Raw genomic sequence first — 25,305 nt, forward strand, 5'->3', positions numbered from 1 at the left:
TCTATCTTTTCTAAGACTAGAAATACATGAATACTTACACAAGTACTTTTTGCTGTGGCAATGCCATTTGTAGCACTTATTGTCCTAAGTAGTAACCTAATGAATTAATAAAGAGGCTTACTTTTAAATGTATCTTCAAGAAGGCTACAAACAGAGCTGAAACTCATTCTGCTGAAGAAATGCAGCAAGAGGAAGGAGTGACTGCCCTTGTTGCTTGAAAGAAGCACGACTAACAGGTGGAAGAGCAGCCAGATCCTCCAGGAGAAAGAACAGACACAAACACATCATTCTTTCAAGGGAGAGTCCCATGTTTATGTTAAATTAGGTAAAACTGGTTGAAAGGGAGAAGGAATCTGATAGAATTTCTCCCTTATCTAAGTGATGCTGAACGCTTTGCTCATACAACATGGAGCACACAGGAACAGAGTGAGCTAAGACAAAGAAAACAACCTGGAATAAAATTCTGCCTCAGTGTGTATCCACCCTTATTACTGAAGACCTGTGCAGGGATCCATGGCCCACAGAGCAATTCCATTAGTTCTAAATCTAGAAGCAATATAACCATACCTGTGAAGCATCAAGCTGACACTAAAAGACCTCCTCTCTGCCCTCACAAATTGAGAATATTTGGTCAGACATTCAAAAGTCATGGTGTATGCCTTAGTTTTACCACTGAGGTGGAGAAATGTGTGAAAAAGAATGGTTCTTTACCAAAAGACAGAAAAAAAAGGTTCATTTGCATCTCAGTGTGTAATCTGGACTTGACAGGCTCTTCTACATTGAAAAGAAAACACAATGGGGGAAATTATTTTGGCTAAGGTAATGGGAAACTTCAGTCCCTGAGCAGGAACTTGTAACAGTGAATGGTCCTAGGTGATTGGTAAATGCTATTTTTTGTAGAAAAACTATTTTACTATTTTGTCTCACTCTTACTCACTCCCGATTGACAATCTTTTCATAAAGGGTCTGGTTCTCATTTCAGATAAGTAAAGGTCTTCACAACGAAGGAGGCAGAGGGGCTTGTTAAAATGAAGAACTGGTAGGATTAAAGTACCTAACCTTACAGAAAAACAATAGCAAAAATCAGCTTACTGTTTGGATGTTTATACCTGAAAAGAGCCCTCATCTCTATTTAGCAAAAGGCATGTACTTATATAAATGAGCATTGAGGTGGGTCAGGTGTTTTATGGAGTTGCCCTCTTTATCCTACCTCTCTATTTGTCCAGATTGGGAAATGAATGACTGGATGGCACCGTGGTGGTCGTTATCTCTATTCTCATGTAGAGATTAAACTCTCTTCAATTTTCTCATTGTAAAAGAACTGCATTAACATTTGATATTATGACCCTCAGTTCTCTGACTTTTAAAAATTGATTTGTTAAATATCCAGCATTTGCACTCACAGAGCAGAGACCACTATGTAAACAATATTTTCTTACGGTTCTCCCTGGTTGTATCACACTGCACCCCTCATTACCTCCCCTACTGTCCAGTGCTCTGCGGTGGATCACTTTTTTATCTCCAGATTTGGAAAAGTAATAAACACTTCAGATTTGACCAAGTCTTCCTTAGCTGCTTTTGAACATCATCTAAATACAGTGACGCATGGAGACACTGAATGCCTCCTTTTTCTGTGGCTGATGGGCACATTTTTGATTATTCTGGAAATATTATTCATATATGCTTACTCTTGTCTTATATTCTTCCTAGGCATCAGTTTTTGGAGACAGTCAGAGACGGAGCAGACGTTTGGTCTATGCGGTGCAGCTGCTCTTTTGTTCATTTTTTAAAACAGAACTAGAAAACAAATTCTACATAAATTTCTCTTTGATTTTTGTTGTCTTTGAGAGCAAGTGTTTAGCCTTCATCACGATTTTAGCTGCGTAAGTATTTTTTTCTGAAGAGAGAAATTTAGCACATTCTCCATTAGCGTGTAGTATAGTGCTGACTCCACCATGAAAACTGCAATGTCAGACCCACTGCTGAGGAAGCAGTCACAATTTTCCTCACACTAGCATTAAAATAGCACTGTTTTTGTCCTGCTGCAGATTTGAATATAGCTGGGAAATAAAAAATAGTATTATTTAGATCAGCATAAAACTCAATCATCAGTATGCAGCCAGCTGCACATAAAAATGAGGAGCAATACAAATAAAAATGAACATTTACTTGAATCAGATCTTTAGCACCCACACATACGGGCAGCTTGAAGTGGTATTGCCAGACATGTTTCTCTCAGGGCAGCCTTGCCCAGACCCTTTCTAGCAAAAGGCAGTGTTTCTAAAATCCGACACATGAAGTTTACATGTTCAATAATTTTAAAGGAAATACTGTATAACTCTTTACCAGCAGAGTTTAATCAATAATTACTTAAATCGACTATTGTACAATCAATCCACTAGTGCGTTTGGATGATTGTACACACAATAAGGAAGATAGCATTTTAGTAGTTGCTTTCAAGTGAGGCAAATGCGTTATGTTAGTGCCTATTTATCATGCAAGCATGATTCCAGCATCATTTGGCCTTATTCAGTCTTTTATTTATGTTTGCATTTTTGTTAGGTTTTGCATTTTTCTCCATGGTTTGATGTGCCTGGCAAATTTTAAGCGATTTCATACTTTGGCTTCAGATTTTAAGAGTTGATTTACTGAAAGCTACTACATTCAACTTAAATACTTCACACATGTGCCACAGCTATTGTTTCTTTGATTTGTAAATTTTTTTTTTTTAATAATCTAATACCTTCTAGTTTCTGTTAAACAATTTATTCCCACAGCATGGTTATGACCTTACACTCACATAGCCATATTCCATGGCTAATGCTATGTTGCCATCTGCTGACCAATTTAACAGTTGTATTGTAAAGAACTAAGGCAAGACATTTGAGAACATGAAAAAAATCTGAAAGATTTTTCTATTTTAAATCTCAGATTTGTACCTACTTCATTTTCTCTATGTAGGAAAGTTATTTTAAAATGTAAACATTCATCCTTAACATTCATTAATTTAAATAAAAATGTAATAGGCTTTTGCACATGCAGAGACTGTACAACATTTTCAAAAGCTACTTAAGGAGTCTGTCTAAAGGCTAAAATTAATAGGAAATACTTTAGGAACCACACTGTAAGAGAAAGTACACATGAAAAAGGAGTAAGTTTGTATTGGATAGTATTTCGGATAGATTTAAAACGGTGCAAGAGTTACTTTTATCAGAGTGTACATTATCAGCACAGGCAAGAAGTTCTTCATGTTTGCTTCATTCAGCAATATTTATGGTGATATTTACTTCTAAATGACTGCATGTATAAAATGGAGCATGTAGCACTGTTTTTTTTTTTTTGCCTCAAACGTGATTTTTAGGATTATGTTCATAAATACTGGAAAGGCTTTCAAAAATTCTGATCATTAGCATTATGTATAATAAAGGATTGCTTTATATAAAGCCAGAAAAAAACAAAACCTTTTAAAGAATTTATACATGGAAGCCGATTTCCAAAAAACACGAAACAACTCAGCTTTGATATATTTCTTTAATATATCAGTATGGATTATTCTATTATTATTGCTAAAAATAAAACTATATTTATACAGCAATATACAAACTACACAACTCAGTGGTTTAAACACTGCATTGTGGTGCTGAGTTCAAGAACTCACATGGATATAAGGATTTCATACAGTCTCTGCTTAGTTACTCACCTTTGAATCATCCAGTTCCATTTTTTTCAGAGATTTTCTGACATAATCCAAGAAAGAGGATGATTTGGAGAAAATTTTGCCAACATGTCGTTCACTGCAAATACAGTGTTGAGATGCATGCATTCCAGCAACAGAAACTCACACATTTTAAAAATAATTTTAATTGAATTTTTAATTCAGGGCAACTAAATCTCTTGGACAGCCACTACTGTCAAGTTAGTAGCAATATTCCTTTTCCCCTTTCACTTATAATAACTAGCTAATACTTGAATAACTTTTTAGACACAACTTACTTTTGAAGACAGCTAAAATATGGGTAGTTTCATAAAACGTTACAATAATGTATGAAAACGAACATATAGAAATACTGACTCATAGCAGGTCACATACATTTTTTTCTCTGTTTAAAATATTTTGGAGAAACTACACACAAAGCTTTTGTTAGTCTGAATTCACTTTCTTGACTATGCTCTACTGTAACACTGCCCTCCTCCTGTTTTGTTGTGTAGGAGTTACATTTTCAGCTACAGTAGCTGTCCCTGAGTATGCACTTCAATTAGTTAAGGAGAAATAACATTAAATACAAATATCTTCTTAAGAAAAAACAAACAACACCTTTAAAAGGTTTTAAACATTTTCCTCTCTTTAGTAATAGTAATCCTCCTTACTCCTTACTTAAGGTTCGGAATTAACATCTACTGAGGTCAACAGAAAGACTTAGTAGCAGTTCTAACGTTTTTTGAGTGGCAGGATCCCCACTCATTGAGAATCAAGTCATGTTTATTTTTAAAGAAGAAATAATTTCTGTAGTCATATTTAATGCATTTAACATTTGGGCTGTTGTGGTTTGAAAATCAGTTGATTATACTGCTATGATACTGGAAGACAGGCTTCTGCCCTCCTAATTCTGCTATAGGAGGAAAGACATTGCACCAGGTCTGGCTGGGTTAACTTTCTTCATAGCAGCCCATATGGTGCTGTATTTTGGATTTGTGACTAAAAAAGTGCTGGTAACACACTGATGTTTCAGCTACTGTCACACAGCTCTGCCCTGCGGCAGGTTGGCTTGGGTTGGGCAAAAGGCTGAGAGGGGACCTAGCCAGGACAGTTGACCCAAATTGACTTTAAGGATATTCCATAGTATGTACTGTCATGCTCATCAATAAAACTGGGGGGGTAGTCTTTCCATGGTAGCTGTTGCTTGGAGACTGACTGGGCATCAGTCAGCTGGGGGTGGGAGACAGTGAGTGAGTGTATTTGCTTTACTTGTTTTTGTGTTTCTTTTTTTCTTTTTCTTTTTCCCTTTCTCTTTACTTTAGTTATTAAACTGTCCTTATCTCAAAGGGTTTTTCTCACTTTTGCTATTCCCATTTTCTTCTCCATCCTGCTGTGGGGGTAGTGAGTGAGCGGCTGGTGGTGCTTAGTTGCTGGCCAGGGTCAGCACAGATACATACAATATATTTACTAGATTCATGATATATACAAGTAGTTTAAAAAAGAAAAACAGATTAATGATAGTTCAAGGTCTTACAGTTAGTTCTCTTAATTGTTTTAATGTGCTTGCTAAGTGTTACTCATTCCAGAAATGGACATCTCAAAAACTGCAAAACAATCTCACAAGACTTCCGAACAATAAAGATGTTAGCTGTTCCAATGAAAATGGTGACAACTCGCGTTGGTGAGCTTGAAAGTAGGCCTGCCCCACTTTTTTTTCAAAAGTATAATCCTAATTACTTCCTCCAAATTATGCTTCCTTTAACAAATGAAGTATACTATCATCTATTTCACACTTTTTTACAACTTAGTAACAATGCTTTTATGTGTTATCTTCTATGTAATTTAAAATAAACAGTTATCTCTTTCAGGAGTTTGACCTTCTGAAGAGTAAGCTGTCTGGCTCCACATATAGCATAAGTCTTGGGGGTATCTGCACTAGCATTTATTTTAGACCAGCAGTAAATATCTGAAGTGACTTTTCTGGTTTTGCCCACTTCCTATACCTTGGTTTGCACCGTGGAACAGTCTCAGAGCTCAAAAATTAAATTAAAATTGAATGTGTGCTTCTGGATGTGCTCCAAATGTTAGTGGGCACACATACCACAGAATTAGATAAAAGTTAATCCAAACTACAACTCCAGAAGAGTTTAGTACTGATGTCAAGACCTCAGCAGCAACTATTCAAATCCCCTCTTACAAGGGTGCAGTACTTGCTAATGTAGACATAGGCAGTAAGCAGCCCTTTACAGCCATGCTAACTGTTGGTCATTTAGCAGCTTTTCTCAGGATAAATGGAAATGCATTTTTGTCTTCTGCACTATTAAAGCTACTAGGAATTCTGAATAACAAGGCAGACTAAGACTTTGTTGACTTTTAGTGAGTTTGCTATTTGTTCTCTGTTGAAGACATGTTTTTTCCATTTATCTGGTACCAAGGAGGACCTATTTAAGCTATGGGTAAAGGAAAGGTAATACATTTGTGATGTGGATGAACAAATGTATCCTTCATTTTAATACCAATATGTATCTATAGTCTTATGAGACTGATTCTTAAACATGACTTCTTACGAAAAACAGAACAGAGATGGCAGAGAATCAGATTTTTGGTTTGTGAATTCAGAGCTTCCTACCTTTTGGTGACACCATAAATTTCTTCTATAATAACCTGAAGAACAGCTCGATAAAACAATGAATCTGTAGGCAGCTACAAAATAAATAAATCAATAAATACATTACAACAGCAAGGATTTAAAATTGGCATTGAAATTAATATCGGAGTAACAAAACCAGTATTGGCTTCCTTAACTACATATTGGCTTACATTCTTTACAATCAGTCACAACAACTTTAAGGGGACAATTTACTAACGTTCTTGCACCCGCTTAAATTTACATTTTTGGTCAGAGTCTAACATAACCATGAACGTGAGAAAAAAAAGAAACTCGGACTCTGAAGTACAGTTCAAAGGTTGGCAGAGGGAAAAAGAACAGAGAAAAAATATACTGATCGTGATCCATATTCTACTATGCAAAATAAATATAACAATTTACCTAAACTGTTTTAAAGACAAAGGAATAATTCCCTAGCTGAATCATCATACACTGTAGTCTCAACCATGCAGAAAGTACTATGCTATTAAAAACAGAATACACTGAAAACTCCATATCTTTGTGTTTGCAAAAAATTAGTTAATAATTGCCAATTTAAAATTCATGGCAAAATGCATCTACAGTAGAATACTACTGGGATCAGGGGGCTTACATACAGAAAGAAGAGTTCTCTGCCTTGTCATTTAACTGTCTGCACAGTTGGTGTCCACCATCCCTGACAGGATAACTTGCACAACAAGAATTCAAAGTATTCACAGAGAAAAAAAAAATACAGGGATTAAAAATGAGAATGATGATGTTTCTTACAGATTCAAGCTTTTGTCATAACAATTTCTATTTTTACATTAGTTGATATAACACTGGGATAGAGTGATCCAAACCAGGGATATCAGAAAGACATTTGGACTGAATTTATGTAGTTGCTGAAAGATAGTGCAAGAAGTTAGGAAGAGTATCTTAATGTCTTAAATTTTAAGCTGTGCTTTTTTTCAGACTCTTAATTGTCAAAAGAAAACAGATTCACTAGGTACAATTGCAGCAATAAAAATGCAATTTTGTGATGACACATGCTATCTATCAGGATTTGATGTAGTGTATGCTAGTGTTTTAGATTCCAGAAATTCAGAAGTTCAATATAAGGTCATGGATTGAGAGCATTCAAAGGGGAAAAACACATTTTATCTTAGAATGGTTAAAATAAACAATATTACTTACCATTTGGCCAACTGCAATTCGCTCCAAAGCCTTTAAAAGTGAAGGAATTAAATTGCTGATATGTTTATTCTTTATCAGAACATTTTATAAACACATTGTATAAAAGTCAGAGGATACGACATTTTAAAAGATTAATGGTGTGATATAACATGAGCTTGCACACTTTAAAGTGTTAATACCTTTAGGGACTCATAATCAGCTCATTCCTGTTATTTTGGTTTATTTATAGGAGACGTGATGATAACCAACTGAATGGAAATAGATGTGCGCAAAATTTTTTCATTTTCTTAGTATTCTAAAAGAATTTCAGAGAAATACTTCATGTGAAAGTGCTAAAAAGATTTTTTTTCTGTTTTTATATTATATAATTATAATTAAACATTTTATGTTATAAATGCAATGTTATATATTTCTGTTTTATATTTTCTGTTTCTGCAGAAATACAAGTAATTCACTTTGCATAATCAGTATTTTAAAGTAAATATTATTTCAACGTACAACGTCTTTGAATACTTTTAGACTCTAGTGTACAGATAAATCAAACATCCTTATGTAAAGTTAAATAAAATAAAATTTTCAAAGGGACTGAAGTTTAAAATGCTGTTCATTATCTTTCACAAAAAAATCCTCAGACCTTAAATCCTGATGATGGTGTGAGAGTACTTGATTTTTATGATCCATAGTAAAAAAGAATGACAAATAATTAGAAGTATGGAATGTTTTTCCACAGTTGAAAAGACACGTTGCCTGTAAAATTTTCAACTGAGTAGTAAAGACTGCACTAGAAATTAAGGTAAAAAATCAGTTAATTACCTGACACTACAATAAATTAGATAAAAAATCAAAAATGCCTCACCACTTACAGATTATCATCACCTTTAGTCCCCAAACTCCACCACAGCAAATAGAACTGCTTGTCTCTAAATTATCCATTTTTCCTTCTCCTAATTTGAGAACTGATCTTTTATTTCAGACTGTTCTTCAACCACAGTCCTAGTAGTTGCAGTTCCTCCATTCATGGCTTTGCCCAAATACCAGATCTGACTTTGTTGTATAAACTTATACAGTGTACGTCAGAAAAGATGGATGTGGGTTCTAACATGTACTGGAAGGGTCCAAAACTGAGTATCTCATCCAGACCCTTTGGCCCTTGGCCCTTTAACCAATTTGAACAATACATAATAAAGAACATATGTAATAATGCTGAGTACATTAAAATAATTCAGCAGATTGAGTTTCCCCAAGCTAGACCATTGGCCCTAGGAAGAAGGTAGGTGCCCAGCTGCACTGCACTGTCTTCCTTGTACCTCCTAGAGGGTGAGGAATATCCTAGTCATGTAAAATGCATACAGGGAATTACAAACATAGTAACAGTAGAAATATTTAGTGACATAGGAGAGCTCCTTGCCTTTTGTGAAAGTTTAAACAACAAAAAAGTTTTTAACTGCCAAATTTCCATGAATTCTATGAAATCTAAAATAGATATATATGGCATGTTCAGTATGATCTCTTGGGGGTCATTTGCCTTCAGAATTTATCCTCCTACCATTACTGAAAGACAGCCCAAACTTTCCCTTTCCAAAAGAAAGGGAATGAGAAAGGAAATAGCTGAGGAAGAAATGGTGTTGCATGACATTGGCAACAAAAAGAAAAAAAGGCAATTCCTATTTAGAAAGCATTTTTGTGATAATAGTTTTACAACCATCATCTCTAAAAGCAGCACATTTTTTTTTGTTGTACCTTGCCAAGGGTAACACATTTAAGCCTTAAGAAATACTAAATAACCGTCCTCCTATACTTCTGATAGCATTAAATTATCATGTTAGCTCAAGTTTATATAACCTTGATACGTTAGCCTATACCGCGTCTTTAGTCTACACTGTTCTTTCCAACAGAAGCACAGAGCTAGCACGAGAAGCTCACCAGAACCTCTTATGATTCATCTCAATACAATAAATTAAAAATTAATAAAGCAAAGGAATACTACTCTTCTAACTGAAATAGTGGTCAAAATTTTTGATACATATCTGTTCTTTCAAATTAGACAACAGTTCATCATCCTGTCTTGTTGAGGCTAGGTCGTTAAGAGCATTGCATCTCCTGGTGCAATGTTAAAAAGATGTTTCCAGTCTGTTAAGCCACATGGATTTTAGAGCTCTTCTAGTTTTTGGAAGAGGCGGGTTTGTTTAGGTTTCAAACAGTCAGAACATTCAATATTATGAAGCATGAAGGCGTTGGGGGAGTTACTGATTGCAATCCTTCTACAATTACCTTCTTCCCCTCTAAGTCCTTGGCCAGGAACTATTACCCCAAGGAGTTACCGTGTTTACGTTTCAGCAAAGGGTTGGCCTCTCTGTCCACTCTTAAAATACATTTCTGTCAATACTCATTTTTTCATGCCTCCAGCAAGTATAAAATATATAATGCTGGAAGGTCAATACTATTTTTTTAGATACAATTCATCATGCTTACAACATTAATGATGTTATTCTGTAGAGTCTTGGATTAAAGTCATGGCTCTAGGATTAGAAGCCAAAAACAATGAATCCTATAACATCTGGATAAAGCTCTCAGTAGGAAAAAGAAAAGAAGGGGAATCATACCAAGCATGCTGACATTCTAGCATTGCGACCACAACACCAGCCCTTGTCCTTCAAGTACTGACACATGGGAAATCCCCACACTTCCTCTGTGCAGTCTGCAAAATGGGAAAAACACAGGCACAGCTTTCATGAGCTCTTTTACTTACAGAGTAAACAGCATATTGAGCAAGATGAACAGTAAACATATGGTAGCAGAAACACTTAACTGTTCTAAAACAGTACCAAAATCATATTAGTATTAAAATTATGATTTTCCACAAAGTGCTTTTTTTCAAGTGTTTTTTATAAAAATCCACTGAAAAGAAGTTCTAAGGGACAACAGAAGGGCTTGCAAATACTCCTGGCACCCCACGCCTGTGCCACAAGATGTAAGGCAGGCAGTCATTCTGTGCAGCAGGACTTCAGTACCACTTCTCGTTGGTTTCTTCTTCTATCATAAACATCTTTTAAACATCACACAGAACAATGTGTATTTGTTTATTTCACTTCTGAAGGTCTGTGCTTTGCTGCGAGACAGAATGTTTGTTCTCCAGAAATGAGCAGCTGCAAAGGCTCTTGCTGTTGCTTCAAAACACTGAGAAGCATTTGCATCACAATCTGTGCTCAGTTTGTTTCAGTACCATTAATATTTTGAATAACAACAAAACTCTTCATGTTTAGCACTAATGAAAATGTGAGAAAACTAAACTACAAGTTCAGCCTATCTGTTCAAAATATTCAGGTTTAAATGTAGATGAAATCTAAAACATTTAGAATTTTTATTAGTGTATTTGCCAGCTGATTTTTTAGAAGACTGAATAAGAATTAATACTTTCTTTAAACAACAACAACAACAAAATAAATTGGCCAGGATCCTGGCTTTTTAGCACAGAAAGATGACTCAGGCATATTTGAAGATAAATCAATGTAACGGGGTTAAAAAAAGGACAGCAGAAATAAGACTCTTCAAATTTACCAGAAGTCTGGGATACAAACACATAGGCAGAATTCATTTTGTGAAACTAGGCAAAGAAAAGGGGAGATAGGAAACTATAAAGAATACAGCCCTCTTCCTTGCAGCACTAGCCCCAGTCTTCACTGATCTCTAGACACTAACAGTGAGCGAGAAATCTTCTGCAGACAACCTCACACTTGGCTCTCCTTTTAGCCCTGAGAAATGTCAGAGATTGTTATGGACTGTGTACTGGTTTGAGGACCACCATTGAAGAACTGGATGTTAATGAGGGATAATTAACAGACGGAGAAAGAAAGTTCCTTTAGCCATGAAGATTAGATTTGACAAAAGACGTTTAGATTTAGAGGTTAGTGATATGGTTTAGTGGAGGACTTGTTAGTGTTAGGTCAGAGGCTGGACTTGGTGATCTTGGAGGTCTCTTCCAACCTAGATGATTCTGTGATTCTGTGAAAACAGATTGCAGGTGGTTTCAGCACTAGGACCATATAATAATTTGTAAGTGCCTCATGACAAGGCATCAAACATTAGTTAACTTTAGGTCTAATTACTCAGTACATGGAATGAAACTCTTGGTATTTCTACTACAGTGATTATAATAAGATCTTATTAAACATATATTTTTTTTGGAAAGCAAACAATGACTCCCATGGTTCCTATTGCAAGGGTCACATCAATAAGCTTTCTAATACATGTTACATAGAATATTTCAAATACATATAATACACAGACTATTTCAAAGTTAAAATGTGCAAACTGAGTTAGAAAGATGAAATCATCAATCTTTTCAAGTTATCCCTTCTAATTTACACCCTCTTCTCTAGGCAAACTAATCATCCAGGCAATTAAAATTGCTACCCAGTGAGCTACAATCTCAATATTAGTGCACTGTACCCATGCATAAGTCTGAACAATTTATGACATCTTTGAAAACATAATGAGGCAAAACACCATCTTCTTTATTAAAACTGTGAAGGGAGGTAAACTAACGCTCTAAGTTATATTTTTTGTGTGTATTTCCAAAGTTGACCACGTATCTACACTATTCCCTTGAGTTCTGTTTATTTTTCCATATCCAATGGATTCTCAAGCACACTGCTGATTTAAAAAGAAAAAAAAAAAAGAGGTAAGATAAATAAACTGCTATAAAGCTTATAAGTTTATTAGCTAGACTTTGCAAATCTGGAAATTCTTTTAATGCCTTTAACTATTTTTGGACACACTTAATATTATATAGCTCATTATTTACCGTCTTGTGCTTCTATCTGACAACACAGCAGCTGTTCTAAACTGCATAAAACTCTAAAAACATTCAAACTACATTTTAAGTATGGGTATTCTATGGAAGATTTCACAGCAAACAGCCCAAGTGATCAACAGTGCATGAAGCAACTAATAAATCATGTCATAATTTAATACAGAGGAGCCAGCTGGACAGAATTCTCCTTCCAGGAGAGGTTAACAATATGGGAATTCTAGGCAATCAATGAGCTGAACTGAAACTATGCTGGGGTAATCCTAGAACCTATTACTTAAATAACTATGACTTTACCTCCAAGCTAACCTCCTAGAAAGTGTAGGTCACACATTTAATAAAAGGAATTGCTGCAAATATTGCATCAAAAAAAATTGCAAAGGAAAAAAAAATCTGCCATATTCTAGAACAAAATCTGCAAACAGTGACAGACATAATTTTAATGTGAATCTCTTACACTGGAAGAGAACACAATAAATATGATAGAGTCAAAGCAGCATCATAACCAACGTGAGAAATTTTACTCTAATTCATTTATTTTGCAACAGGATGGTTCATTGGAAATCTATACGAATAAAATCCTGATTAAGGTAGTTTGAAGACACTTGCTGTCATTTTTACTGTCACCACAAAATGGAGACATCTGCTAAAAGTAACGAAACATACTCATCAAAATCACCCAGTAACACACAGCAGGGTAAGACAAAGCAGATTACACAGAAATGTATAATTCTTAATACCACAGTAAAAATTTCTATTATTTCCCTCTGAGTTCAGTAACATTCGTAACTTCATGGAAGAGTTGTTTATATGCACACATTTAAACAAACTAATCCTGTCCATACCATTCTTTTTTGATGGTAAATCATATTATTCTGATAGCCATGACATCTCTTCTCCCCAAGAAAGAATTTTAACAGGAACTTTCCAAATTGTCACCACTTTTTTCATAACAATTTTTTTTAATGAAAAAAATTGTTTTTGAAAAACAAAGGAACATTATGGATCTTAAAGCAGCAATCAGAGAATCCTTTGAAATATTAGCACAACTTAAGCAATCCCTCCAAGGATATACTGAGTCTTCTTGCAACCACAAGGATGTTTCATGACTAACCTTTCAGCAGCTGATTTCTCACACTCCTCTAACAGGCAGAAATGCCATAGGTCTTGAAGAGAAAATACTATATGGAGAAGCTGTCTTGACTTTGGTTTATGACATACTTTAAATCCTGTGGAGGAGATGATTAAACACTATGGGAAACAAATGCAAACATATCCAGATGCCAGCCAGAACTGCAAAATATTCATAGAATTTTTCACTCAACACTGTCTAGCAAAGGAGAAGACAAAGCCTCAGGTAAAACACTTCACATTCAAATTAATGCCGTTTCATATTTTATCATCAACTGAGCAAGATCAAATTTTCTATAAAGTAAGTCAGATTACCTCTTTCCACTTCTTCTGGGAACCCAATGCTACCAGTGATTTTTAATGTTGTCAGAATGAATTTCTTATTTCTTAACTCAGTCCTGGAAGTCATATGTTATTGCCTGTCCTCTAATTATTTAGACCTTTGTGTAGCACCTTCAATAAACTGCTGTTAAATTTTGTAGAGACTTCAGCCTCCTTCCATTTTGTATAATTTTTGTAATACTGTGATAGTAATGGCATAGACCATTTGCAGCACCTGCACTATTCTGAGCTCTGTTTGTAAAGGTTTTTTCCTCTGGCTACTTAAGTTCCAAGTGAAAAATATGACAATACATATAGACATCTGGCATATTGAAAACATTATACTGAGTAATAAAAAAGAAATCACAGAAAAAAAAAATAATTAGATCAAACAACTTCCTTCATCTTGATTTAATTCTGTCTGGATACAGAAAAAAGCATCAGGCAAGCCTTGTTGTTTCCATCCTGTTCATGGACCCACTAAAACTCTTACTCACTCAGTAGTGTTTAAATGAAATTTATTAAAGACTTAACTAACAAAACAATTAAGTGTAGTAAGGGAACAGGATTTCCAAATACAGAATACCAAATGTTCTTTATTAATACTTTTTTTTTTCAGTAGATAAAATAAAAAATATCTGGCAGTACAAATAAAAAGAAAGGATTTTGTAGGCTAATCCCTCTGCATACGCACAGTGCTTTTCAAGATAGTTCAAGAGAATGGGACAAGCTCCTCTGCTGTCTTTAATATCAGGCCTTACACAGCACTTCAACTCTAAGCAAGATACTATTATATCTAGCATGTTAACCTTTAAAATTTACATTGCACAGCTTTATTGCAATATATAGTTTCTATGAAACATCATAGAATCATAGAATCATTTAGGTTGGAAAAGAACTCTTAGGATCATCTACAGAAATAGGTTTAATTGTAGTACACAAACAAGCTCAACTAGGGTTCCACATGGTCTTGTAATTCCTTGTTTATTTTCCTTTGTTAACACCTCATGAAAACATATTTGCGTTTATGCTTCTCGTCTTTTCACTCTCTTACTAGAAACTAGTCTGTTTTCTGCTTTATTTTCTGCTAGAGATAATTTTCCTGAAATAATGTATTGAAACCATTTCTTAAACTCATCATCGCAGAAACAGTCCAGAACACAGATTGTCACAGAACAATGCCTATCCCAATAATTTATGAAAAAACAAACAAATAAACAAAAACAACAGCAACAACAACAAGCAACACAGGGCTTTGTTTCACTTTTGTGGTACTGTATAGACCTATTATAATGTCCGTTCTGAAACTCTTCATCTGCACTTTTAAAAAGAAAGTAACACAAATAAGTAACGATAAAAGGCAAAGTACTATAAAATAGAGGATTCTGGCTTCCTTGAAACATTTTTTTAATTCTATTTTTAAGATTTTAGGAGCTTCTAGTGTATACATAACTACATCAGATGAGATTTATTTTCTAGTAATGAAGTTTATCAGATTGTGAATAGCATGTGGCAAAGAGAAGCAGAAATATGCTTTTAGTACACAGGCTGAAGTCCCCACTTCACTCACTATTGTATTTTGTTTAAGAAACTATATTCTCCTTAGAAAAACAACCAATGCTTATTTAATTTCTAAACTTTATCTTAGGCAATTTATTACTGAAATGTTGTGAAACACCAGTCTCTTAAAGTGTTTCAGCATGAGAACATAACTTCGGGAGAATGAGAGATTATTCTGTTTATTTAGTGCTGTTATGCTGATTGTTTGCCCACAGCCAGTTCTGTATGAAACCACTCACACAATAGTTTGTGGTGACAGATATCTTAAAATTCCTTTAAAAATCACCATTAAGAATGAAACCAGGCTCTGTAATGAACTTTACCTATCATGTTTTGGCATTTACTTTAATACAGAAATGTATTAATGAATAAATAAATGTTACTATTAAAATGTTCACTTCAGAAATTTGTAATGTATTTCAAAATGGTGTATTATCACTAGTTCTTAATAATACCATTCAGTAAGTTATCACTGTAGTATTATCTTGCCAGTAATGAATGCTTAAATACTTGTTTGTCTGTCACCACTTAAAAATTGCATTAGATACAAATGTCTACCTATCCTTTTATTTATGAACTGTGATCAGTAACAGCTCATTTAAATACTGCATGTAGCAATGTAATCTGTTAATGCAGAAGTACTCTTAAAAGAACTTCAATTTCCTTTCTATATTTTCTTTTTTTATTACATTAAAACAGTGACATCTCCTAATTGACTTATATTATTTTGATATTAACATCTATTTCAGCTGATGCCTTCCTGATGTCTTAATGCCTCATCTTTGTTCATCTTCACAGTCTGTCTCTCCTACTTACAAATTCCAATATGATTATGAAGTATAATTCCCCAGCCTGCACCTCTACTTCAGTGTATGATTTGTGTATTTAAGATACTTAATTCCCACTGATTCATGGAGCTGTTTTTCAAAGGGTTTTTTTTTTTTTTTCTTCTCATTTTATCAGTTTCAAAGCGTGTGGGACCTGGAGTTCAGATACTTAATTATTAACTTTGCTTTCACTTCAACTGCATTTTTGTACTTCACAACCAATGCACTTGAGTGTCTACCATCTCCTATGATCACGAAAGAAAAAGAAAGCAAAAAAGATGTATAAAAAAAGCAAGAGTATGTGAAGGCTTACCACTTCTGGGCAGTTACAAAATACTCACAGAAAAACTTAAAGGAGTGCCAATTGTACAGAAAAAGCAAAACTGACTGAAGATCAGACACAGCTGTCAGCGTGAGGTAATTGTACAGGGACTGCCAAGCACATTGAAAAATCTCTGTATTAATCATATACTTGTTGGCCAACAACACTTTGGGATTCTCTCCAAAGACAAACAGAGAGGAGTAACGTGATATGGCACCTAAAACCTGTACACGGCTGAATCCACAAGGCTGGCACTAGGATCTTCAGCTGTTGAACGCTAAGAGCAATACCTGAGAGGTAACAACCATAGGAATCATGTCCTTGCCTGGGTAGTTACTGATATACTGATTGTCAAGACAAAAACAGCTGTAATAGACAGGACTAAATCATCCCATCTCCCTTCATTCTTTATTATCCTGTATCTCATCATTCCTATTTTAGTGTTTGAAATTGCTAGAAAATCAATGTATCCTTTAGAATCATAGAATCATAGAGTATATTGTAAATGGTCAAATTGTGTAGAATCATAGAATGGAAGGTTGGAAGGAACCTCAAAGATCATCTTGTTCCAACCCTCCTGCCATGGGCAGGGACACCTCCCACCAGACCAGGTTGCCCAAAGCCCCATCCAGCCTGGCCTTGAGCACCTCCAGGGATGGGGTACCTACAGCTTCTCTGAGCAACTTGTGCCAGTGCCTCTCCACCCTTTATCCATAAAAAAAGCTGTGATCAGGAGCATCTCCTTCTGTGTATCTTAGAGCCTTTCTTCTTCCAAGGAACATAAACAGCATTCCTAGAAGTTTACATCTGAAGAAAATATTAAGCTCATTTGACAACTATACATGGCATTATTTTCCATTTCCCTTCTTCTGTTTATTTTTTTTTCTTTTTTAACTAATCAGATTCTTTAAAATACTCTTATTCAAATAATTCTTATTCAAAATATTAAACTATTCTTATTCAAAAACCTTCAAGGAAAACACCACGTGAAAAACAAACAAATGGTTACTGACAATTTTATGTTGGTACTGACATTTCAGCAGGGGCTGAAATCATAGGGAGGGATCCCCAATCTTCCAGACTCTCTACCACATGAAAGGCCTTTAATAATTTACAATCTAGACAAATGAAAGCAGCAGAGTGAGGGTGGAGATGACAAGCTTAGGCTCAGGAGCAGCTCAGTGAAGAAGCCTGGTCTCCCTGGAGAAAACAGAGTTCATTCTGGTACTACCAACAAACCCAAGAACTGCCATAAAAATTGAGGTTAGTAGGTGTGACAGGAAATTAAAACAAATTCTTTGCTAACACTGTATTAAAATATTGCTTCTTAGAACTGTTACTTAATTCTAGGAAGTTAGCACTAGTCAAATTAAAAGTCAACAACAGAAACATGAAACCAACCCTTTCTAATGATGGGGTGCACTATAACTCCAATGCAAACACCAGGGGGATAAAAAATACATATGGCCACTGATTTGGAAATACATAGTACATGGTATATTAAATACTATGCCATCTCCCCTTATATGAACATTCAAAAGAAATATCCGTTTTCGAAAAAAGGAAACATTTACTAGTAAAAACATTATATTATAGTAATTAAAATTTAAAATAAAATATTAAAAATATTACATTTTTGCAAAATGCTAATTATAACTGTATTAACTGGAAAGGAAAATGACTTCTAATTTTTAAGTTAAATTACCTGGAAGAAAAGTCATCTTTATTGGTAAATATCATAAATACACACATTCTCTTCAGTGCACAAATAAAATGGAATTATAGGATACAAAATCCATAAACTGCCTTAAAAATGTAGAAGCTAAAGGAAGACTACTTTTATATAAGCTCTTTATACTACAATTAAATATTTTTTTCAATTTTGTGATGTATAAAAATATTTTCTTAAACTGGAGAATGCATTATTCTGCAGTTGCTTTAAATAAACTCCAAACTAAAGAAAGATGTTTTTCAACACTGCTGAAAGCTTTTTTATACACTAGACTTGTCTACTTCTTTTACTTAGAAAAAACGCCCACTGAAGCCAATTACTGCTTTTTCGTACTACTGGACATCCCTCATGGCACTCAGTTAGCAAGGTGTGACACGAATTTTAAAAAGTAAAATGTATGTCCTAAATCATACATTTGTGAAGTAAGAGAAATAATTATAATATATACATAAATACAATACGTAACTATCCTTTTAATGTAACCAGTAATGTTAACAGAATCATATTTTATACCTCCTACTTCTACTTCTCTTCATTCCAGCTGTCATTAATTGGCAAATTTATGGCTTATCTTAGTGGCAAAGGGTCTGTAACAAATATGAGCTATACCTAAATAACTGTAGGAGTGGATGTACTGTTGTTATAATGCATCAGGGGTCTTCTGTGTGACAAATCCTGGCACATCCGAGTTGGAATTAGCACTTGAAAGTCACACTGTACATTAGATTTTTCTTACTAAGGCTTTGAAATTGCAATACTCACTGAGAATACTCTGCTTAAAAGGAACCCCACTGAAATCATTCAAATACTACAGGTTGTGTAGCCGGCTTAAATGCTGCAGAATGAAGGATTAGAGTATGTACAATTGCATATTTATGTTGATATTATGCTACAAAGCTGTATAAAAGGCAACAAAACTGAGACTTACAAAAATGCAATCATTGTCACTAAATCTGTCTATAAATTAAATAACTTTGCAAAAAATATATTTCAAGATAGGACATTTTTTCTGTATTTGAAAATGGCATTTGTTTTCAAAATAATTCTATGTTTTACTTCAGTTTGAAAGATGCTTTCTATTTGGTCTCCCTTGTCAAATATGAAAATGTGTTTATGTGACTAGTTTTGTATAGTCTATTTGCACAATAGAAGAGATTTTATGCTGAAATAATGCAATTTTTTGTTTTAAAAAAGTTAAGTAGACAATTATTTTATATTTATTTTTCAAAAGACTATTCTTACATTCCTACACGTTACTGAAATCAATGGCATATCAAACATGTGTAGTTCATCATTTTCATGATATTTTGTTTCCACAGAGTTCATTTTAGAGTCCTCACTGATTGCTGGAGAAACGGGCCTTGGTTCACATACCATAAGCTCTTTGCTCTTGACAAACAAAGGCTGTCACTACATACAGACTCTATTCTTATTGAAGCCCAGGAAGAATAACACTTATTCAGACAAGCAGAAAATAGACAGTGACACTGTGCCTCAACAATATTATAAATACTACAATTCAAATAGAAAAGTAGTCTTGCTTACCAAAGATTTATAGCTTTAGTAATTCTTCTGCTCTCAGTATGATTAATCTTTTTGCACTTGATCTCAATAACAGTCATTATAAAAAGAGAAAGGTTTTCTTCTCAGCTATGTAATTTATATTATGTTCTGAATATACTGACTCCATTTCAGAGCATGAAATTGTTAGGGTAGTATTCTGAATCTCCTTGAAAGAGCACAAGCACAAACTATGTAACTGTGTTCTGCACAGTGACAGAAGAAAAAAAAAACGGTTATTAACAGATAACTTTATTAGGTCAGTAGATTAATCAGCACAGGCAAACAAAATGTTTTTCTTTCAAGGGTTATAAAAGTAAAAAGTAATTCTGTATGTTCTTTTGATAATAATTTGTATGGATCTCTACTTTTCTTTATTTTTAATCTCAAATCTCTTTGACCTTTTGCAGATATTTGAGTGTATACAGACCTTCTTACAAGTAGATAGTGGTTACAGGACTACCATTTTGATAAAGCTATAAAGGATTGTTCAAGGAAACAAAGCATGGAAAAAACCTGAATGCAGTTCTTAAGCCACAGTACTGCTTAAGAAACTAAATATCCATAGAAGAAGCTATGGCTGTTTAAACTAATCACAAACCTGTTGAAAGACACTGGAACACAAACAACCCAACCTGTTTTAGTTCCTTCATGGCTTCCAATGATGTAGTAGTATCTCAGTCTACTTCTAAGGTTCTGAAGAAAGGAGAGGAAGAACTTGAACGACCTTTTTCCTTTATGGGAAAGACTAAATCTTCCTTTGATAAAGACTTCACAGTTCCTTGAATTTGTACTTTTCCTAAAAATCCCATCACTAAATGGGATTTTCCGTGGGGGCAAAAAAAATAAATAAAAATAAAAAAAATCCTCCATTTCGGGACGTAGCATCACTTGTCTTCTAAACAATTTTCCAAATTAAAACCTAGGGTATGTTTCAGTTATTGCATATTATAGAAGCCCTGGCTTTCTCAATTATAATCTCCTACTTGTAAAACACCCTTACAATTTAAATACGTAGTGTTGTCATTTAATGCTCATAAAACTTTAACAGTTAATATTTTTTCAAGATTCATATTTTCTTCAGGGTCAATTTTGATAGAAAATGTGGGTTTTAGTCACTAGTTAGGTCTGCCACAAATTCATGGAAAGATGCTTCATGTAGCAACATCTAAAAATGCCCTGGAAAGGAAATCAAGCTCTTTGATCTTTTGCTTGAGAGTGTTTTCTTGTGTTGCCATGGTATCAGTGATAGCTATTTTAAGACATGGGATGTGGAATATCTTTGAAAATATAGCTAGGCAACATATAAATCATCTGTACTCTAATACTTCTAAAACAGTGACTAATCTTTCCATATTTCAGTGGAATGGAGTAATATTATGTTTGTGTAAGGAGTCCTTTAGAAAATTCAGTTTTGAAGTTTGTGTCTGCTGACTCCAACTTATTCAAAGCCTCTGCAGTTTTCACAAATCTGATAAAATGCTGTACATGAATTGCAACTACTCTTTGCATTCCTTTCAGATCCCTTTATTATCACAGAATCACAGAATGGCTTGGCTTGGGAGGGACCTTAACGACCATCTGGTTCCAACCCCCCAGCCATAGGCAGGGATGCCACCCACTAGATCAGGTTGACCAGGGCCTTGTCCAGCTTGGCCTTGAACACCTCCAGGGATGGGGCATCCACAGCTTCTCTGTGCAACCTGTTCCAGTGCCTCACCACCCTCTAAGGGAAGACTTTCCTTCTAACACCTAATCTAAATCTCCCTTCTTTTAGTTTAAAACCATCCCCCCTTGTCCTACCATTGTCTGACAGAGCAAAAAGTTGTTCCCCATCTGTTTTATAAGTCCTCTGTAAGTATTGAAAAGCTGCGGTGAAGTTCCCCTGGAGCATTCTCTTTATCAGGCTGAACATCCCCAGCCTTTCTTCATTATGTGCATTATCTTCTAAAAGTTAGAGCTTAACAAATGTAGCCAAAGCTTATATTTACCTAACTTGTGAGTTCTAGATTCTTACTTTTCTGCAACAGATTTGTTGACTTCTACCAGAATGCCTTGTAGACAAACACTTCTTCAGTTTCATGTAAAACTCTAGAATTCCTCTGTCTACCATTTAATTTTTTCTTCCTAGAATAGTGACCTGCTTTTGGAAATCCTTACAAAAGCTAGAATTCACAATTTGCAGTCCTCAGGCTAATTTCAGAAAAGGGTTCTGATCAGACAGCTATCACTGAAGCTACAATTATAACTATTCATATGTTTTATTTTATTATGAAATATTTATACACAACTACTCAGCAATAGTAATGCTTGTGTGTTCTTTTCTCAAAACAGAGGACATCAAACTGAAAAAATTCACTGCTTTCTAGATTGGTAGTGATGTGTTTCAGGGTATGGAGGATGGGAGGAAGAGAATTAGAATACAGAAACATATCAATTCTTTTTTTAAGAAAAGTCAAGACTTAGTTAGAAAAGTCTTAAATTTGCAGTTACTGTCTGTTAAGGAATAATCAGAGTCCACCTGTTACACTGCCCCAGAAATGTGCTAGCTGAATATATGTTAAAACAGCTCCCCTAAATCCCAAGAATAGAATCATAAAGTCATAGAATCATAGAACCTAGAACATAGAACCGAGCCCTGGGAGACACCACTAGTGACCAGCCTCCAACTGAATTTAACTCAGATTCACAATATCTCTTTAGGCCCAGCCACCCAGCCAGCTTTTAACCCAACAAAGTGTACACCCATCCAAACCATGAGCAGACAGCTTCTCCAGGAGAATGCTGTGGGAAATGGTGTCAAAAGCATTACTGAAGTCTAGGTTGACTACATCCACAGCCTTTCCCTCATCCACTGAGTGTGTCACCTTGTCATAGAAGGAGATCACGTTGGTCAACCAAGACCTGCCTTTGATAAACCTATGCTGAATAGTCCTGATCGCGTGGTTGCCTTGTAGTTGCTACATGATGGCACTTCTTGTAGATGGGTGTCACATTTGCTACCTTCCAGTCAACTGGGACCTCCCCTGATAGCCAGGACTGCTGACAAATAATGGAAAGCAGCTTGGCGAGCACTTCTCCCAACTCCCTCAGTACCCTTAGGTGGATCCCATCTGGCCTCATAGACTTACGTACGTCTAAGCAGGTCGCTAACCATTTTTTTGTGGATTATGAGGGTTTCATTCTGCTTCTCATACCAGCTCAGGGGACTGGGTACCTGGAGAACAACTGGTCTTGCTGCTAAAGGCTGAGACAAAGGAGGCATTAAGTACCTCAGCCTTTTCCTCATCTCTTAGTACTGTGTTCGCCCCACATCCAATAAAGGATGGAGATTCTCCTTAGTCCTCCTTCTCTTGTTTATGTATTTATGAAAACATTTTTTTTGTTGCCTTTAACAGCAATAGCCAGATTAAGCTCCAGCTGGGCTTTGGCCTTTCTAATTTTCTCCTTGCACAGCCTTACAACATCTTCATAGTACTTCTGAGTGGCCCACCCCTTCTTTCAAAGGTCATTAACCCTATTTTTCTTCCTGAGCTCTAGCCACAGCTCTCTGCTTACCCAGGCTAGTCTTCTTCTGTGCCAGCTCATCTTCTGGCATGTGTGGATAGCCTGCTCCTGCACCTTTAATATTACCTTCTTGAAGAGTGTCCAGCCTTTGCCCTTCAGGACTGCCTCCCAAGGGACTCTGTCAACCTTTCTCCTCAACAGGCCATACTCTGCCCTCTGGAAGTCCAGGGTAGCAGTTCTGCTAATACTCCTCATTACTTTTCAAGAATTGAAAATTCTATTAATTCATGATCATGAATAGTTCCTGATCAGAGGCACAGGGTTTTTTTCAACCTAAAAATCATTAGCAAACTGATTTTTTCCAGAAAAACTGCCATAATGACTCACTACATAAGTAAGTTTGTGTAAAAAGTTTCTAATAGATCGAAAAATCCTTACTACTTTGATGTAATTGACTACCAGATGCAGTAACAGTGAAGAACAACCCTAAAGGAATCTATCACATTAATGGTTTAGTGCATTTAATCCATAGCAGAATCTCTGCATGAACAGCCAATTCTCCTTAGAGAAAGCCAAAATAAAACTACTTAGAATTTTCCAAGAGCTGTCATAATATTCCATATAAACTGAAGTTTAGTATTTGGTACTACTTATAACAGCAGTGAAATTTAAAGACAGGTGTTGAAAGTCACTGGCTTCAACTTTTTTTAATTGAATAGAAATTTGAGATTACGCAGCTCCTCTTGGTTGTTGTAGTTACTAATAAATCAAAACAAAGGCTTTCATGTTCTTAAGAGTTCAGAATTATTCCCAGCATAATTGGAATTGTCTCATTACAGAAAATTCCAGATGAATTTAGCTTATTTATACACACATAGAAGAATATACTGTATACTGACTGCAAGATCCAAGACTGTGACTATGGCATCTACTTTCATCAAATGCTCCCAAAGTATTCATAGAAGGACCAATGGCAAACTGAATCATGCAATTTTACCGTATCTAGGATTTTTAGAATCTGATAGAAATGTAAGCTATTAGTCTTCATATTCAGCTTCTCAGAAAGAAAAAAAAAACCTTGCGATAACCAAGGTGACTTAATAGCCCCCCAGTAATAGCTTAGTAATATTTTCTTGATATTTTATCAACTCAAAATCTCAGACATATAAAAGGTATGTTAGACATTGAATCATGTAATTTTTCTTCCCATGAGTATCATTTAATCCCATATAATACAAAGTGAAAAAGCAATTTTTCACTAGCCTCAAACAAGACTGACTCTGGTATTCAATAAAACATAACAGTCCAGCAACATACAGCCCAGACTTTTCAAGTTATGGCAACTGTCAGTGCACAGCAGCTTTTTTGTGGGCTGGCACATCTGCTTCAACTAGGCTTATGAGAACAACCATCTGCATTTACATTAAAGAATACGAAGCAGCAAAGATGGAAAATGTGGTACTTGGGTGGGGGCAGGGCTGGGGGGTAGGCAGTTTGGGAAGTTTTTTCTCCGGTGGAGAATAAGATAGGAAGAGGTTTTAGATGGACATGCCTCAATATTTTCCTTAAGAGTAACCACCTCAAGAAGATAAAAAGCATTTACACCAGGCAAAAGTATAAAATAGAGCAATTATATTTTTTAAAACAAAGAATCCTCAAAGCTACTAAGTCAAGATAAAACAAGTATAAAGTGCTTTATAACAGAACTTCCCACTGTGTCCTCACAGGCAAGCCCTTGCTTATTGGACTGATTTCAAACAACTGTGACTTACTGTGTTCCAGCAAATTCTCCACAGTTCTGTCTGCTTCTTAGGAAGTTCTTCCGTAACCACAGAGACCTAGCTCTAAGTCTGCATCCTAATACTCTAACTAGTCTTTCCACCTAAGGCCCTCATTAGTGAGCAGCTTCCCTGGCAGAGTCTGTGGTAAGTGAAGCACTACCTACAAAACAGATAAGACTGGTTCAGGGACCAACTGGAAGTACTCAAGTCCATGAGACCAGATGGGATGCATTT

The 25,305-nt window shown here is 35.3% G+C and overlaps 1 protein-coding gene across 2 annotated transcripts in view; it reads right to left on the minus strand.

Moving 5' to 3' along the window:
- The window catches only part of METTL25 (methyltransferase like 25), a 68,959-nt gene that overhangs the window by 14,984 nt on the left and 28,670 nt on the right, over window positions 1-25,305 (minus strand). For both annotated transcript variants that reach the window (XM_066995681.1, XM_066995685.1), the window contains 4 exons: window positions 10,124-10,218; window positions 7,521-7,550; window positions 6,327-6,400; window positions 3,701-3,794 (listed from right to left, as the gene is read on the minus strand). In XM_066995681.1, the coding sequence (XP_066851782.1) occupies window positions 3,701-3,794; window positions 6,327-6,400; window positions 7,521-7,550; window positions 10,124-10,218 (293 nt within the window). The remainder of the gene's footprint in view (window positions 1-3,700; window positions 3,795-6,326; window positions 6,401-7,520; window positions 7,551-10,123; window positions 10,219-25,305) is intronic.

Source organism: Anser cygnoides, chromosome 1 (genome assembly GCF_040182565.1).
Source record: "Anser cygnoides isolate HZ-2024a breed goose chromosome 1, Taihu_goose_T2T_genome, whole genome shotgun sequence".
NCBI lineage: Eukaryota > Metazoa > Chordata > Aves > Anseriformes > Anatidae > Anser > Anser cygnoides.